General features: G+C 46.0%; 1 protein-coding gene across 2 annotated transcripts; it reads right to left on the reverse strand.

Annotated features, from left to right (window-relative positions):
* Positions 1-271: 271 nt before the first annotated feature.
* osmr (oncostatin M receptor) lies at positions 272-16,585 on the reverse strand. Of its 2 annotated transcripts, XM_071919401.2 has the most exons (17): positions 16,414-16,584; positions 9,411-9,571; positions 9,064-9,217; positions 7,990-8,247; positions 7,645-7,774; positions 7,241-7,395; positions 6,784-6,917; positions 6,537-6,678; positions 5,486-5,574; positions 5,139-5,352; positions 3,909-4,094; positions 3,704-3,805; positions 2,757-2,924; positions 2,171-2,317; positions 1,912-1,993; positions 1,733-1,817; positions 272-1,169 (listed from the first exon to the last, which is right to left on the reverse strand). In XM_071919401.2, exons 1-17 carry the CDS (start codon positions 16,499-16,501, stop codon positions 750-752), a joined length of 2,715 nt encoding a protein of 904 aa, XP_071775502.2. In that variant the 5' UTR covers positions 16,502-16,584; the 3' UTR covers positions 272-749. The 2 variants fall into 2 exon arrangements, with proteins under 2 accessions (XP_071775502.2, XP_071775513.1); XM_071919412.2 differs by lacking the exon at positions 1,733-1,817 and having other exon boundaries at positions 995-1,169; positions 16,414-16,585.
* Between the last annotated feature and the right edge of the window lie 132 nt (positions 16,586-16,717).

Below are 16,717 nucleotides of genomic sequence, written 5' to 3' on the forward strand. Positions count from 1 at the left end.
CAAAAACAGCAACATCAGTCTGATCCCAGGCTGCAAAAAAGGGGGATTAGAAAATCTGTATAATTCTGATCCAGATTAAAAGTTTTCAAAAACTGAGCCCAGAAGAACAAAACCAAAACCAAGAGGAGACTCAGTTAATACAAAATGATTATTGTCGTATCTGTCTGGTAACAGAATGTGGGTGACAGTCAGTTCAGTTTCAGTTTCACCCTGTATATAGACAACATCTCTATTCCCCTCTCAGTTCACAAAAACCTTTACTGTAAGTTACTCTACTCCAACAATATGTTTTATTTTCATGTGCAACTCCAACAGATTCATTTTCGGACAATATAGAAGCCAGCAGAGAAAACTCTGATGTCTCTAAAATGTTCTTGCAATTGCCTACTCTCTCTTTTTCCTCTAGGTAAATGATGATGAAATCTGTTATTTTTCGGGCCTGCTGGATTTTTCCAAAAGAGTCACAACTTGCAGATGAGAACAGAGACAACCTGCAGTATAGTTATATAGAAACAAACTTCTATATACTTGCTGAATTAAAAAAGTAGCATAGATACAAAACCTTTACATTACTTACATCAGAAAACTGCACATATTCACATTATGACTGCTGTCTGGTGACTGGAGCAAGCATCTGTTTACAGTATTTACATTCTTGAGATGGAGAAATTCAATATGAAATACAACACACTGAAAATATTCTCACTGTACATTTATAATAAAAAAAACGCTGGGCTCGATCCTTGGCTTTACACTGATAAAGCATCATTGGAGATGTAGCCAGACATAACACTCCATGATTCCTGCAGGCTCTCAGAAGATTCGAGGCTGTTGATTTCGCTGATGCCTTTAGGTGCGACTTGTTGTGGCTCGGAGAAATCCCCCCCAATGGTGCTACAGTAACTCTGGTTGGTGACACTTGTTACTTGCTGAAAGACTGGACTTTCCCATCGCACTGCAGTTGACTGTGGGCGGTAGTCTGCTTGGGGTGGCATGCAGAGGGCCGAGGAGGATAAAGTAGAGGACTGGGAGGCAGAAGAGGACGGTGCGTTCAGGAGCTCGGGATCTATCAGTGTGGTTGTTTCAGTCACAGGAGTTCCGGCAGGTAAGATCTCAATGTCACAGCTGACACACTCTTCTACTGTCTGTGACTGTAGCCTCTCACTGGTCTGCACACAGACACAGAGCAAAAATGAAACTGTAGGAATGAAACTCAAGGCAATTTATTACAGATCAGTTTATATGATATGAAGCAGGCTGAGGTACACAACTTGTAACACCCTCTCTTGCACCTACTGATGATGAGTAAGCCATTTTATTGACTGATTTCACAAGTTGGTGGGAAAGTTGGTTTCCCTCGAAATGTCTGGTTTAGTTACATTCATTTGCAGAACACTAACAAGGAAATAAAATTATGTAAATTACTCATAGCTGGGTGTGTAACAACAAATATGCCAGTGTAATCTCCTGTGAAAGTGATTTTAAGGCCAAGTGAATATGTGGAATCACTTGTAGCCAGCCTTTATGAAATCTCTATGCTAAAAACAAGCTATAAAACACTTCCTGAAACCCCTGTGGAGGGCAGGACCTTGTGGTTTATGCTGCAGATTGTATCTAATTCAGTTTGTTGAAATTTCCATGTTCTCTATTTTTATGTATGTATTGAAATGTATCTAGTATGGGTAGTTTACTCTCTGTATATGGCTAGACCAATTCAATGATATGTCCATACCTCACGAAGAAAGTTGTCTACCTCAATAGTATTGATGTTCATACCAGCGGGATAAGCAAAAATCCCCTTTAGCCCACTCGTCAGCCTAGAAGAGAAGCAGCAATATGGAACAAAGAGAAAAACATCCAGATCCTCTTAAGCAGGATAAATGCGTGGGATTCACGGATGAAGTTACTCACATTTTCCTCTGAGGCCACAGAAGGATGGTGCAGCCCAGCAGCAGCAGGACTGGAGTCAATATCTTAGCCAAGTGAACAGAGTCTACCAGAAGAAACAGCAGATGAAAAACACAGATTAACACACACATTCAATTATTATAATTCAAAACTTCGGATTTTGTGAAGTTGTAGCCTAGTTTCTCACAGCATAAGACAATCCATACTATGCAAGTGCATAATATGCTATTGGCCTATCCTAACTGGGTGTTATGGAGCTCACAGTTGGCTGTGGTCTTGATGATGATGCTGGCTGGTGGACCAGGTCCCCCCTTGGTGACCGCACTCAGACAGAAAGTGTACACCTGGCTTTCGTGCAGATCGTCTATGGTCACAATCTTCCTCCGGGGGTCCGTCACATTCAATAGATCTGCATGCAGGATTACAATGCCTTATATTGTTAAACACCATGGTATATGATTTAAGCCATATGTGGTTTTTATGTGCAATCAGAGCTGATGACCGCCATTTTTCAAAATTATAGTTTATATGCATACAGTATATGAGGGGCAGCGATATTTACATTCTGTATGTTGTAATGAGTTAGAAAGAGATTCTGTAGTAAGTGATTAATACAGAGAAAAATTGCCATGTTCATGTAAATCTGAGAGCATCATCATCAATACTATGCCAGTGTTTATATCAGTCCACACCCATCAGAGTTAATTAATCACTTCAAATAATTTTGAACAGCCACCTCAGAGCCATATCAGCTCTATGAGTGGATAAACACTTTTCCAAGCAACACACACTAATTGTCACTGAAAAATCAACACTTATTAACACTGGAAACGTTGCTGTGTACCCACTTGCAGTTTGACCTGGTGTGCTCTCACATCCTTCTTCTTGCACTACAACCAGGTAACCAGTGATGAACCCTCGATGAGCCTGATCCTCCTCATTGTAAAGCCACTCCAGTGTCACAGAGGAGGAAGTACTTTGACCAGGTCTGACCAGACTGGGGGACTGTAAAGGTTCTGAGGGGAGGGACGAGGTTTCAAAAAAAGAGAGAATCAGTTCAAGTTAAAGCAATAAAAGGCCTCAAGTAACAGGGAGAAAATGCATTGCATTGGGATAACTTCACAAATAAATTTGGTTTCGCATTTTGCGGTACTGCGTAATTTGTTCCTTTGTGTTACTCCTCGCATGTCTGGCAAGCAGGAGAGATGGTGTACATCTCCGTGTCTGTGTTTTGCGTGCATGTGTGTCTGCACTTCTCAGTAATTTTCTACCATGAAACACACTGCACTTATCTGTGCTCTCATCCCGTGTATCTCACACATTGGTTTAGTGATAAGGTTTAGTGATAATCTTTCTCACATCCGCACCCCGTCCGCCATGTTCTTGTTAACACCTCTAAAAGCCAGATACCCATGATCAACACCACAGCACAAAAACAACATGCACACTCATGTTTGTATCACTATACTTGCGAGGATCTTTATTGACTACACTCATTCCCTAACCCATAACCCCCAACTTTAACCCTCTCTACTACATGCCTAACTTTAACCTTTACCATAAACCTCATCCTAAATCTAATCTTAACCCTAAAGCCATGCCCTAACCCTGAACCAGCCCTTCAAAGAAGTGAATGAAGAGTGCAAAATGTCCTCACTTTGAAGGATTTTCCTCATCTTTTTTACCCTTGTGAGGACATCTTGTTGTCGTAAGTATAGAAATACAACACACACATGCAGACACACACATGCACAAACATTTCCAGTATAAATCAAATGTCAGTAACAACACTCACTGAGCTCCTGTGAGTATCCAGTCTGTATCTCCAGTAGTCTGTGTCCATTTTCCATGCATCCATAGATATTAAATGTATACCTATAACCTGCTGTGAAATTCCCTGCAAAATAAAGAATTATGACAATAAATGCCAAAACAAACCCAAGCCAGTTCTATGTCTTCTTCACAACTCATCAACATCAATGATAAACACAAAGACCTACCAGCAGGTAGGAACAAGGTGTTATTTCCATTTGGCACCTTCATCCATCGCAGAGCACAGGGATTTGCAGTTCCCGGAGTGCACCACTCCACAGTGTAGCCACAGGTGGCGGGGTGCTGCTCGGCCCAGGACAGATGGAAACCCCCTGCTGTGCTGCCACTCACGCGCTGCACCGGCAGGAGGATTTCTGTTCAAAGACACAAGATTCAGCAACTCACAGAAAACCACAGGTCAAACCATTTGACGCTACGGGTCAGACAATGGCTGAGAAGACAAAACAGGTTGGAACACAAAAACGCTGCTGGACAGGCTATTTATTGTTGCAGTTGAAACCTTTATATGTTTAGTGTTGCAACTACAGAAGTATTGGTAAATAAAAAGGTGGGTAACTATGACCTCTAGTCCGTAATCATCATAAGGCATCACAACTAGCAATATAAACAAAAAATCAAGCACATTTTCAGAAAAGCATTAAAGGAGAATACTGGTGTCATATCCCATTTACTGCTGTGTATGTCTAATTTACATTTCCCCAATCATTTAAATCAGCTTTTAAAATTCAGACTTTGCAGTGTGAAACCTAGCTTGAAATTGACTGCTGTCCCGGCTAACAAAGACGCTCTAAATAAAAACACATGGATGTGACAATATAAAGTTTGTAAGGCAACATGTTTTTGAGGGATTATTTCCTGGAAGAGACTTCCATTTCTCCCTGTGGGATTCAAGTGATTGACATTAAGCAGAGCGTAAATTAATGTAATATGCGCATTCATGTGAAAACACTCAACTTGGACACAATGAAATAACGATAAACCAGAAACACTGACAAAACCAAATGAAAGCTTCATGTTTACTGTGGTGGATTATCTAGCTTAGGCAATTTTCAAGTATCTCCAACTACTAACTGTGTGCAGATGCCACCAGGAATAACATAAAGGAGAGGGGCAACATTTGGCACAAACTTAAACAAACACCGGTATTATACTTTAATATCTGCTCTTTTCCCTTTAAAAGACCCTATGATGCATACTATGATCATACTATCATAAAGACGTATCAGCCTAAAAAGTGGGGTAAACTAAGTGTAGATGGGTTTGCCCTCCACTCCATCCTTGATTGCAACACGGGAAGCTTGACATGTTAAATGTATTGTCACAGTTGAAAGCTTTATGTATAATATTTGTGAGGTAGATTTGGAGGTGACTCAGGTGACTCCAGTCCAGCTTCTCACCTCTGTCTTCCATCTGTGGGACGGTGATGTGAGCTGGGATGGAGGAGCCAGCGAGGAGGACAGCCTGGACAGAGAAGTCACACTGTCCTGGGCCGACGAAGATCTCTGCCTGGGTTTGTCCGCTGTCCTTCCCTTCGGTCCTGTTTTGGCCGCCCTGCGACCACTGCACTGTGTAGCCTTGGATTACACCCTTTGCTGCTGAGCCAGGAATGTGCTGAGAATGAAGGACAAACTATATTTCTTACACTGGAGAAGAAAATATTGTATGCACATGGAGCTGTTGCATCAGTCTCCATGTAATCAAAATAACATATTTGAAATAAACTAAACAAGCTGTAGACTCTCACCGGAGTCCACAGCAGGGTGACTTCACGGAGGTTGTGTGGGTTGGGCAGCTGCTTGACCCTCCTCCACACGTCCAAAGTCACTAACGGATCTAAGGAGAGCACACAGAGATTATTTCTTGAATGCAACACAGACAGCGGCTGATTGAGTCTTTTAGTGAGCTCCATCCAGTCAGGGCTGTAGTACTAGAGTAGTCGTGGAGTCTGGCCTCCACACCACCTTTTTTTGACATCTTGGGCATCATTTTTTGACATCTTGTCTCAGTCTTGTGTCTACTTTGACTTTTCTTGGTCTCGGCCACTACTGGATGCTGACTCAACTTTTTCCTGCGTAGGGCATTTAAAAAACCATGTAACATGCTGAGCTCGAACCCAGCCAAGGGCCTTTGTTTTATGTCATTCCCTTGTCAACTTTTATTGATATTTGGGTTATCTTCTCCCCAGCACAACAAACAATTTAAGCGTTGGGACCTGTATAAACCTGTGTATCTAATGGTTCTTCGATGCCTATTCCTTCAATTCCCTTAGTTGGATGTTGAAGGGTACAGAATAATCTCTGCTCTGTACTTCTTAATCATTATTTTTACATTTGGAGAGACATGCACAGTGTTTAATTTATTGCCTATTACGGTCTTGGTGTTGAATAGGACTCAATTTGCTCTGGTCTAAGTCTTGACTTGAACTCGACCCCCTTTGAACCTGGTCTTGACCTGGACTCGACTGGACCCGGTCTTGGAATTGACTTGGACTCAAGTGGTCTTGACTGCAGCCCTGGTATGCACCATACTATCCTGTTAATTTGGACTTGTTGACTATAGTCCTCATTCTGACTCTTCTGGTACTTGGAAAAGAAAAATAGGATAACTCGCACATCCAGTCTTCTTTGTGCAGGTGCGTTGGACTACAGAAAAGGCATCAATAGAACGAAGACATTCCCGCACCCTGCTCTTGCAATGCACACAATTCTTTTATTAACTAAATAAAATGCAGACAGAGAAATCGATTCAAACTCTGGTGAAGGTCTATGCGGACTCTGTTGACTCTGTCTACTCACAGGTAGTGAAGAGTAAGGGTTGTGCCCAGTCTCCCCACAGCTTGCCCTTGACAGCGCAGCGTATGCTGGTAGAGTAGCAGGTGTTGGGAAGCAGATGCTCCAGCTTGACTTTGTAATAACCACCTTCACTCTGACCAGTCACCTGTTACAAACACATACAGACAGATATGTGCAGGTAAAAGCCTGCACTGAGATGTTCAACTTATTCTGTTGTCATAATATTGTAGTTACACCAGATTAAACTCACCATGATGGTGCTTTCTGGCTTTGTTGTAACCTGGCAGAGGATGTCCAGTGTAGACAGGTTCCCCTGTAAGATCCAGGTCACGGTGGTGTCTGTCACCCCTGGGTGCACGGTGTTCCACTCTACCACAGGAAACACTGAAGACAAACACACATGAAATCCACAGACTTACTAAAACCCATTTTATCTTCAAGTGGCAATGCAGTCAATCTTTAGACAAAGCAATGAACCAAGCAGCAACAATTTCGCTAGATTGTGCAAATAAACCATTGACTCATTAGACAACCACTAGACTGCCTCACTGCTGCGTAATCAGAAATGCATATCTTATTTGAAATACATCTACTATATGGTAAGAAGGACACGTTAGTCAAGCCTTTAGGAAATATAGAAAAGCAATATTTAAAGTGTACAGCCACACAGTATTCTGTATAATCCAGAATGTGGTTTGAACTCTGACCTCTGTCAGAGAGGTTGAAGCTGTAGCTCTCTCTCTCCTCTCCCAGCTGGTTTCTCACCACCACAGTGATGTCGTATTCTTCCAAGTTTGGGACAGCCAGGAAACTACATTTTGACTCAGTACATTTGGAAGAATCCTGGTCAGCATTCCCGTTGCTGTGTTTTCAAAAGCAAAAAGGGGAAAGAGTCAAATGAAGTGACTCACTGAATCTCAAAAATCAACTAGCGCTTCTGACAAAAACTTGGTTGATTACTCTACAGAGAGTTGCTTTTCAATCTGCATTATAGCAATGCATAGGCCGGCCTTAAGTATGACTTCTATAGCAGTTTATAGCAGTAGTAAATAAATATATTCCTGTCAAAATCCTGTCATCACATACTGTATATCGACTTATGTATGCTTACTTTATATGGAGGGTGTGTGTTCGTCTGTATTGATTAAATAGGTTTGATCTTCTGCCTGGATCCCAGGTGCAGGTGACAGTTGTCAAGTCTGCAGTCGCACAGCTGAGGTTTCTGGGCTTCTGGGGTGGAACTGGAGCACACACACACACACACAAACAAATATACAGTGAACATATGGTCAAATGCACACATACATACATACATATACACGTAAACATACGCAGATACACATCTTTGCATACATGCATACACATACAGAGACACACACACACACACACACACACACACACACCACACACGTGAAAGAATTCAATGTAAAATAATTTGCTCAGTGTTTGAACTCACAGCTGATGTAGTTGTAGCAGTATTGGAGGTTGGCTGTTGTATCAGTACAAGTGAATAACACCCTTGAGATAGTCAGGTGTTTTATAGTGATAGCCTTGACTCTGCCTCCGATGCTGATGAGGGGGTATTTGGTGCCATTGAGGGCCATGCTGGTGATGTGGACCCCTCTTCCGGGGACGCAGCAGAACATGGCACTGGTTCCCTCCCTCAGCACCTGCTGTAAGGGAAAGATCCTGGTGCTTTTGTCTGCGCCCACTCCTACAGGGGAAAGGAGTATAGATTTATACCTTTAGTATTTTTAAATCTCTCTTGATAACAAATTTGTTTATAATAGTGTTTTAGATTTTATAGCCTCTCCTTTGTCAACCTTCTTCTTTTATTCTCATTCCATTTTTATTTTCATTTGTTTTATTACTGTAAAGCACTTTGTAACTTGTGTTAAGAAAAGTGCTCTATAAATAAAGATTATCATTATTATTATTGTTATTATCATTATTATTATTATTATTATTTTAGTACAGCCTGGTGAGGATCTGGCCAGCAGGGGGTACAAGATCCTGGACAAGTAAACAAACTTTATTGCGCTGAGAATGAGAGGAATCAGAAGAATTGTGATTGTGATTTGTAAAATGCCTCTAAGTGAAATCTTAGTAAGAATAAAATGATACACTGTATATAATATGCAAGTTTACCATCCAAGTTTATTGTGGCCAAGATTTAAATATAATTGTATAAGACCATGGAGCACAAATGTTCAGAGTCATTGCAACAGTTTCAGTTGAGCAACAATGATGTAAAGATTGGTGAAGGGGAAGAGAAAAAGGATGGGGGCCTCACTTGACATAGAGAAAGACAGGCTAATTTAATATCATGATCTGATCAGTGAAATGGTCCACACACAAAAAATAGCCCTGCTTTCTATGTATTTAGACTCATTTTAGTCAAGTCAACTTTATTTGTATAGCACTTTAAAGAACACAAAGCCAGCAAGTGCTTTACAAAATGGGGGAGAATTACATATTTCACTCTCTTCACTAGATTCATAGATTACTTATAGTCCTTTCACCATCTCACCATAGTTGGTCATCCAGTTGCTCCACGGGCTTGGGATGGACTGGTTATAGAACCGTCGTATCCTGACTGAGTGATCGGCACATTGCAGCGGCAGAGTAGAGGTCCATGTCCAAGTGTACACATCTGAACCCACAGGGTGTGCGCTCACATTACTCTAGATTACAAAAACAGGGAAAAAACTGCAATTGAGTTTTTGATTTATAATGATAATATTAAAATAGTGCATACCGTTTAAAGCAGGCTAATATACCTTTAATGATGTGGTGATGATCTAAACTTATTTGGATGCAACTACAAACAGCCTCTAAATGGCATGGAATCCAGACAACAAATCCTTCAGTACTCACATTGTAAATAATGGTTAGGTTTTCAGTGCGGCCAATCTGAATTTCATAATTGTCACTTTTCTCCAGTAAGCTGCTGTGGTCGACCAGCCATCCCACCACAAGGCTTTGCGTTTCATTGATAGCTTGCAGATGACTGATGTTTGGTCTTGGCAGCGTCCAATCTAGACGGTGGACACAGCAACACACAGTTTTTAAGTGTTCACTCACATTTTTACAGCGGGTGGAATGAGGTGAGTGTAAATCGGAAGGTTACATATATGTAACCATGGTTCTCTGAGTGAAGAGACTATCTCTCCACCCAGTTACATATTCCATATGTACGGGGACTGACCCACGGGGTCAGGTGACGTGGATAATTTCTTTAAGACAAACCACCTGTGAGGTGGCTGATCACAGTATAAGAGCACCTGTGCGCCACACTATCACTGGTTATAATTTTGATGGAACAGATCCTAGAGCAGCCTTGAGCTGGAGAGATAGTCTCTTCACTCAGAGAACCATGGTTACATATATGTAACCTTCCGTTCTCTATCGTATCGAGACTATCTCTCCACCCAGTTACATATTCCATATGTACGGGGACTCTGTAAGACACACCGTGAGGGGATAGAGCAGTATCAGCCCCACAACATAGGCTGACCAGAGTGTCCTTCGAATGAGACGTCGCTGCCACCAGGAGTGCTCTAAACAAAAATACCCATACAGGTGTGCATTCAAAAGAATCACCAACGTGGATGCCAAACGAACTATTTACAAATGTACACTATATACACACCACTAGGCTAACAAGTACCGCCAGACGCAGAATACTGCTGCCTCAAGCCCAGGCGCCAGACGCTACCAAGGGCTTGCCAGCCTCGCAAGACGCTAAGGCTCAATTAGAGGGGTGGAGAGGCCACTCAGACCAGCCCACGCCAGGCTGACTGACAGGGTAAAAATAAAACACTGCTACCGCTGGCCTACGCCAAGCACCCGCTCACTGAAGGACGTGCTTGTAGCCACATTAATCTGGTAGAACTGAGCAAACGTGGAAGGGACAGACCAAGTGGTAGCTGCACAGATCTCCCTCAGAGACGCACCGCGCCACAATGCCCAGGATGCCATGCCCCGGGTAGAGTGCGCCCTCACGCCCGAAGGGAATGGTGCCCCTGTGCCCACATACGCCTGCTGGATAGTATCCACAATCCAGTGGGAAAGACGGGCTTTTGACAGTGGTTGACCCAGGAGCTCCGGCTTAAAACAGACAAATAACTGGTCTGTTCTCCTTTGGGCCTGTGTCCGGTGCACATACACTTTGAGTGCCCTAACCGGGCATACCAATGAGTGTCTGCGCTCCCCAACTTCCGTCTGTGTGGAGTAAAGAGACCGAAGTTCAACCACCTGACCCAACTGAAAGTCAGAAAGGACCTTAGGGAGGAACGCGGGATTCGGCCGCAGGACCACCCCTGCCCCCTCTGGCAGGAACCTGCACAGGTCCTCATGCACTGAGAGAGCCTGAAGCTCCCCCACCCTCTTAGCAGAAGCCAGCACCAGCAGAAGGGCAGTCTTGAAGGACAGCCACTTCAGGTCTACTGACTCCAAGGGCTCAAACGGGGTCCTTTCCAGGGCTCATAGGACTAGCTCCAAATCCCAGGGTGGGAGAGACGGCCTACAATGACGGCCGATGCGTCTCCTAGCACCCTTGAGGAATTGGGACACAAGGTTGCACACCTCCTCAGACAACTGGCATCTCCCTACTTGAGCTGCCTTGACCGCAGCCACCATTCCCCAGAGGGTGGAGGGTGACTTCCCTGCATCTAAGAGCTCTTGCAAGAACTGCAGAATCTCAGGGGCTGAGCATGTGAGAGGGTCTGCCTGGTGTTCCCTGCACCATGTCACAAAGGCCCTCCATCTGTGCACATAGACTGCCCTCGTCGATGGTGCGCGAGCTCCCTGCAGTGTTTGGACCACTGACTGTGACAGTCCCATAGCTAACAGCTCGGTCCTCTCAGGGGCCAGGCCCAGAGCCTGAGTCCCTGGGGAAAGGGATGGACCAGAGTTCCCTGCGCCTGTGACAGCAAGTCCCGCCACACTGGGAGCTCCAACGGAATCCCGTCCAACAGCGGCGGGATGTCTGAGAACCATGTCATGTGAGGCCAATACGGGGCCACCAGGACAAGCCTCATCTCCTCCATTCACACTCTCTGCAGGAGGGATGGAAGAAGGATGAAGGGGGGAAAAGCATAGAGCAGACCGCGTGGCCATGGATGGGCCATGGCATCTGCCCCAAGGGGAGGATTGTCTCTCCCTAGGGAGAAGAACAGGGGACAGTGGGTGGATTCCCGTGATGTGAACAGGTCGACTGCCGCTCATCCGTAACGGTGCCAAATACCTGCGACCACCTGAGGGTGTAGTCTCCACCCTCCTGGGTCTGGACCTCCTCTAGACAGCTGATCCACTGCAAGATTGTCCAGCCCTGGCACATGTACCGCCCTTAGGGATTGAAACCTGGGGTACGCCCACAGCCACAACTGGTGTGCCAACTTGCAGAGGTGAGGGGAGCCCAAGCCGCCCTGCCTGTTGATGTAAGCTGCTGCAGCCACACCATGTTGGCCTTGAAGGTATGGAAGGAAATGGCGAAGGGCAAGATGGACCACCTTCAGCTCCAGAACATTGATGTGCTGGGCTGTGCAAGAACCGCGCCAGCGCCATTCCCCCTGAGCACTGCCCCCCAACCTGTCAATGAAGCATCTGTTGCTACGAGCTGGCGATGTGTCATTGGGCCCAGTACACTCCCTCTGCCAATATTTGCCCTGCTCTCCCACCAACGGAGGGCTAACTGTAACCATCTGGTGACGAGCACAGTGGCCTGCAAGTGACTCTTGGGGCTTAATCCTAGACCCAGGAGACACCTCTGCACCGGGCGCATGTGCAAGAGGGCCAATGGAACAGCCTGGACTGATGATGCCATGAGCCCCAGGAGGCGGAGACACAGCCTCCATGTAACCTTGGCCCCCAGCCTGAAATGTGAGAGGCAAGCCCCGAGGGACAGCTGCCTCTCTTGTGTCAATGTCAATAGTGCAGTCTGGGAATCCACTACTAGGCCAAGGAACTGCGTCCTCTGTGAAGGCTCCAGTCTGCTCTTGTCTCGATTGAGACACAGGCCTAGGTGCTGTAGGTGTTCCAGGAGTAGGGACAAATGAGCCTGACATTGGTCCTCCGAACATGCACACAGGAGCCAGTTGTCCAGATAATTCAGAATCCTGATTCCTCTCTGTTGCAGAGGCGACAGAACTGCCTCCATGCACCTGGTAAAGGTGCGGGGAGCCAGGGAGATCCCAAATGGTAGGACCTGGAATTCGTACGTCTTGCCCTCAAAGACAAACCTGAGGAATCGCCAGTGCCCTTCCCAGATAGGAATCTGGAAATAGGCATCCTTCAAGTCTATGGTGACAAACCAATCCCCTCTGCAGATGGATTGTCTCACCCTCGGGACTGTCAGCATTTTGCATGGCAGACGACGGAGTCCCCTGAGGTCTAAAAAGGGGCGGAGATTCCCATCCTTTTTCGGGATGAGAAAATACCGGGAATAGAAACCAGCCTGCCCGCTGTCTTGTGGTACCTCTCTGATGGCCCCCTTCCCCAACAGAGTGGAAACTTCGGCCTGGAGCACTGTCTTGTATTTTGTATCCACCACCGTGAAGACTGTTGGGGTCCTTGTGGTTGATGGTCGACGAGCAAATTGAATACAATACCCCTGGGTCATGGTTGAAAATACCCAGGGGCTCGCACCCAGTGCCCTCCAAGCTGCAAGACGTGCCCGAGCCAGGTGGAGGCAGGCTGGGTCTGGTATGGCATCAGGAGCGAGGCGGGGTCTTGGGCCGCCTCTTTCTCTGAGCCCCCTCTCTCTGCTTGCCTTTACCCCTACCTCTGCCACGCTTAGCTTCTATGGTAGCCCTCAGGTCACCAGAGCCCTAGCTTGGCCCTTGTGTCTGTGCAGGGGACTTGGCCGACCGTCCAGTCCCCTGCCACCTGTGGCGCCTGACCAGTGCACTGGAAACCTCCCGGGCACAGCGACGTGCTTCCTGGGCCTGCTGCAACATAGCATTAGCTCCAGGACCAAACATGGCCGAGGGATCAACCGGCAACCTCAAAAGGCAGCTCTGGTCCTCTGGTTCCAATCCAGACTGGGACAACCATAAATGGCGCCTTGTCACCCAGAGAGACGCTATACCCTTCCCAGCAGCTGCCGCCTGCTCCTTCATCAGCTGTGCCATGACAGATGAAACAAGCTGCAGCTCAGAGACAAGGTTTGCACTGCGCCTGGCATCCAGCTCACGTGCCAGCAGCCGATGATACAGCGCCAATATGGACCCAGTATTAGCCAGCTGTGCCTGAACTGCTATAGTCCTATGCACATTAGCTAGCAAGGCGTCCAACATCCCTTAGTCGGCCAACTAGTTTTCCCCAACACAGAGCCAGAAGGGAACATGAGAGCCACAATGGTCCGCAATGGCATTGGGGTCAACCCCCAATGCCTGGGCCGCTCTTTCAATCAGCCCTCTGAATTGGCGGAGCTCGCTGCCCCGCTCCCCCTCCTACAGTTCAGGGGCAGCCTCCCCTTGCACTGGAGGGAGCTCACTGTCTGAAGAGTGAAACCCTACCACATCCACCTCTTCAACTTCCTCCTGCTCCTCAACCAAGCCCTCAGCCTCGATCCTTGTATCACCCAAAAAGGACCTGAGTGGAGGAACAGCAAGGGGGTTCATTGAACCACACTCAAACTCCGCCCCCCTAAGGCGTTTAGCTTGCCGGGGCCCAGTGGGTGGAACGCTTTCCCCCAAATACACAGTAACGGGCCTCCAAAGACCGTGCTGGCAAAATAAAGCAATTCATACAGGAGGAAGGGTTCTCCCTAGCTAAAGAGGCGTGGTTCTCTCCAAGACACAGCACACACCTATCATGCCCATCCTCTATGGGCATCTGTACACCACAACCCACACAGTTATGGCCCCCTAGGCTTGCCATCTCGCCAAATCTCGCGGGAGGTGTCAGTTCCCACGAGAGCGCAAACGTGGAAGTACCTGCCGGCAAAGCCGCACAGTTGCCTGCTACCTCGCAAGCACTCCCGATTACTGTGTGTTTTATTTCTTTCTTTCCCCACAACACGGCGTACCACCGCCTCCCCCGCTCCGGGTTTGGCTATAGTCTCCGTACCTATGGCGGGTTAACCCCTCGTCAAAGTTATACGCCAGGTAACGTTGTGTAGGAAGTGGCTGGCAAAAAAAACTGAATGCCGACAGCACGGCAAACAGCGGGCATCTGCTTCCACCGCTCCGATTTCCACAGAAGCCCCAAACACAGCCCAATCTATGGAGAAAACAGCCACCCCGAGATGCACTTTTCTACAACTCTCTCTTACACACGGTAATGGTACGTTTCCACAGGATCCGTCATTTCCACGCATATTTTCTATGTAAGCAGCTGTGCAATGCATTCTGGTAGCGCCGCGGTGCATTTCGAGAGACGGGACGTCATGTTGGCCGCTATACATTTGCATAAAGTTGAGGTCTAGGCTACTTTATGCAAATCAGGGGTGTCCAGCACGACTCACCGCCTCTGGAAACTCCCAAAACTCGCTTACAAACTTTTGAACTAACCGTTGTCGATCTAAAATGAAGACAGATTCAGCAACTGCATGGCTTATTTCTCGCCCCAAATGTTCTCAGAAACACATTTCAGTGAACTATTTTCATAATATAAGAGAAAGTTTGCAAACGAGCCGCCATGTTTTTTCCAGTTTGAAATCCGGGGGCAGACGGCCCAGCGAGTGACAGCGTTCATCCAATCAGGTGCAACAAGGAACCAATAGAGAGCCTAAATCCCTCCCCCTCCGCTGTCCCCCATGGGACCTTATTTTGGAAAAAATATGTACGGTAGTCAACGGCGAGAGACAAATAATTGTTTGATCCCGTTTGAATTGTGCCATGAATTACACATATGATGTTTTGTCAATTTAAAAGATAATTTTGCAAGTCAAGAAAGTCGCAGTTTGTCGTAAAACAGTAAAGTAATGTTTAGTTTTGTGTGAAACCGCTCACTACATCTCTCGTCTCGCACAACACCAACACCATCATGGAACGAAACATACGAAACACACAGGCATCGCGTTAACATTAACCCCCACTGTACTAAAACTATCCTAAACCAGTTTAAATCCGTTTTTACTGTCTACCTTCCAGGTTGTGTATAATCCTACTGCTATCTGAGGGGGACTTATCTTCAGCGGCTCTGGGTAGCTTGTGGAGAGAGAAAGTTATGATGTCACTTACGCGACTTTTGGGTGTGTAGTCTTTCTAATTACGTATTTTCACAGTCTTATACTTCAACATTTTTACGACAAACTGCGACTTTGTTGACTTGCAAAATTATCTTTTAAATTGACAAAACATCACATGTGTAATTCATGGCACAATTCAAAGGGGATCAAGCAATTATTTGTCTCTCGCCGTTGACTACCGTACATATTTTTTCCGAAATAAGGTCCCATGGTGGTCCACCGGAAGGGGAGGGACTTAGGCTCTCTATATCGAAGCACACCTATCAAGCGTCCAATACTGGGAAGCAGCGCGATCAAGGAGGTTCAAGCGCGATCCCTCGCGTGAAATGATGCCCCTGTGAAAACGTACCATAAGTGGCAAAGACTGTCTTCTCACTCTGTCTTTTCTCTCGTAGTATCACACGCCAACCTGCTCTCGTGGAATCAAAATGATCAGTGATAGTGCGGCGCACAGGTGCTCTTATACTGTGAACAGCCACCTCACAGGTGGTTTGTTTTAAAGAAATTATCCACGTCACCTGACCCCGTGGGTCAGTCCCCGTACATATGGAATATGTAACTGGGTGGAGAGATAGTCTCGATACGATAGAGAACTACAAAGTTACAGGAGACTTTCAAGAGTGAGCATGGAGCTTTAAATGCCTCTGAGGGAATTTACCCTTCGCATAAATGAATCCAACGTACCTGTTTCCTTGCAGAATCCACTGTGATCCTCGGATAATGTTAGAAACAATACAAGCAGGTTAAATAACAAGGATTTCATTAAACTCATATTCCCACAGGTTTCAATAGAGAAATGATCATAGTGAAACTAAAGAGTGGTAATGCTGTGCATGCAGCCCTGCACACTAACCGACAGTCTCATGAGTCACTGATATGTTGGTTACTGGCAGCCTGAGTATTGAGTAATAATTGTAGATGGGCGATCATCAGGGAAGGAGCGTAAAATATCGTGCGATTGTTGCTGTGACGGTACATCTGGTGGTAT

This window comes from Centroberyx gerrardi, chromosome 8 (genome assembly GCF_048128805.1).
Source record: "Centroberyx gerrardi isolate f3 chromosome 8, fCenGer3.hap1.cur.20231027, whole genome shotgun sequence".
Lineage (NCBI taxonomy): Eukaryota > Metazoa > Chordata > Actinopteri > Beryciformes > Berycidae > Centroberyx > Centroberyx gerrardi.

Coding starts and splice junctions, on each gene's coding strand:
- osmr (XM_071919401.2), bottom strand. CDS start 16,501: ATGAGTTTAATGAAATCCTTGTTATTTAACCTGCTTGTATTGTTTCTA. Junction 9,572..16,413: donor TGGATTCTGCAAGGAAACAG/GTACGTTGGATT, acceptor TCCACCGTCTAG/ATTGGACGCTGCCAAGACCA. Junction 6,679..6,783: donor AGCCAGAAAGCACCATCATG/GTGAGTTTAATC, acceptor TGTTTGTAACAG/GTGACTGGTCAGAGTGAAGG.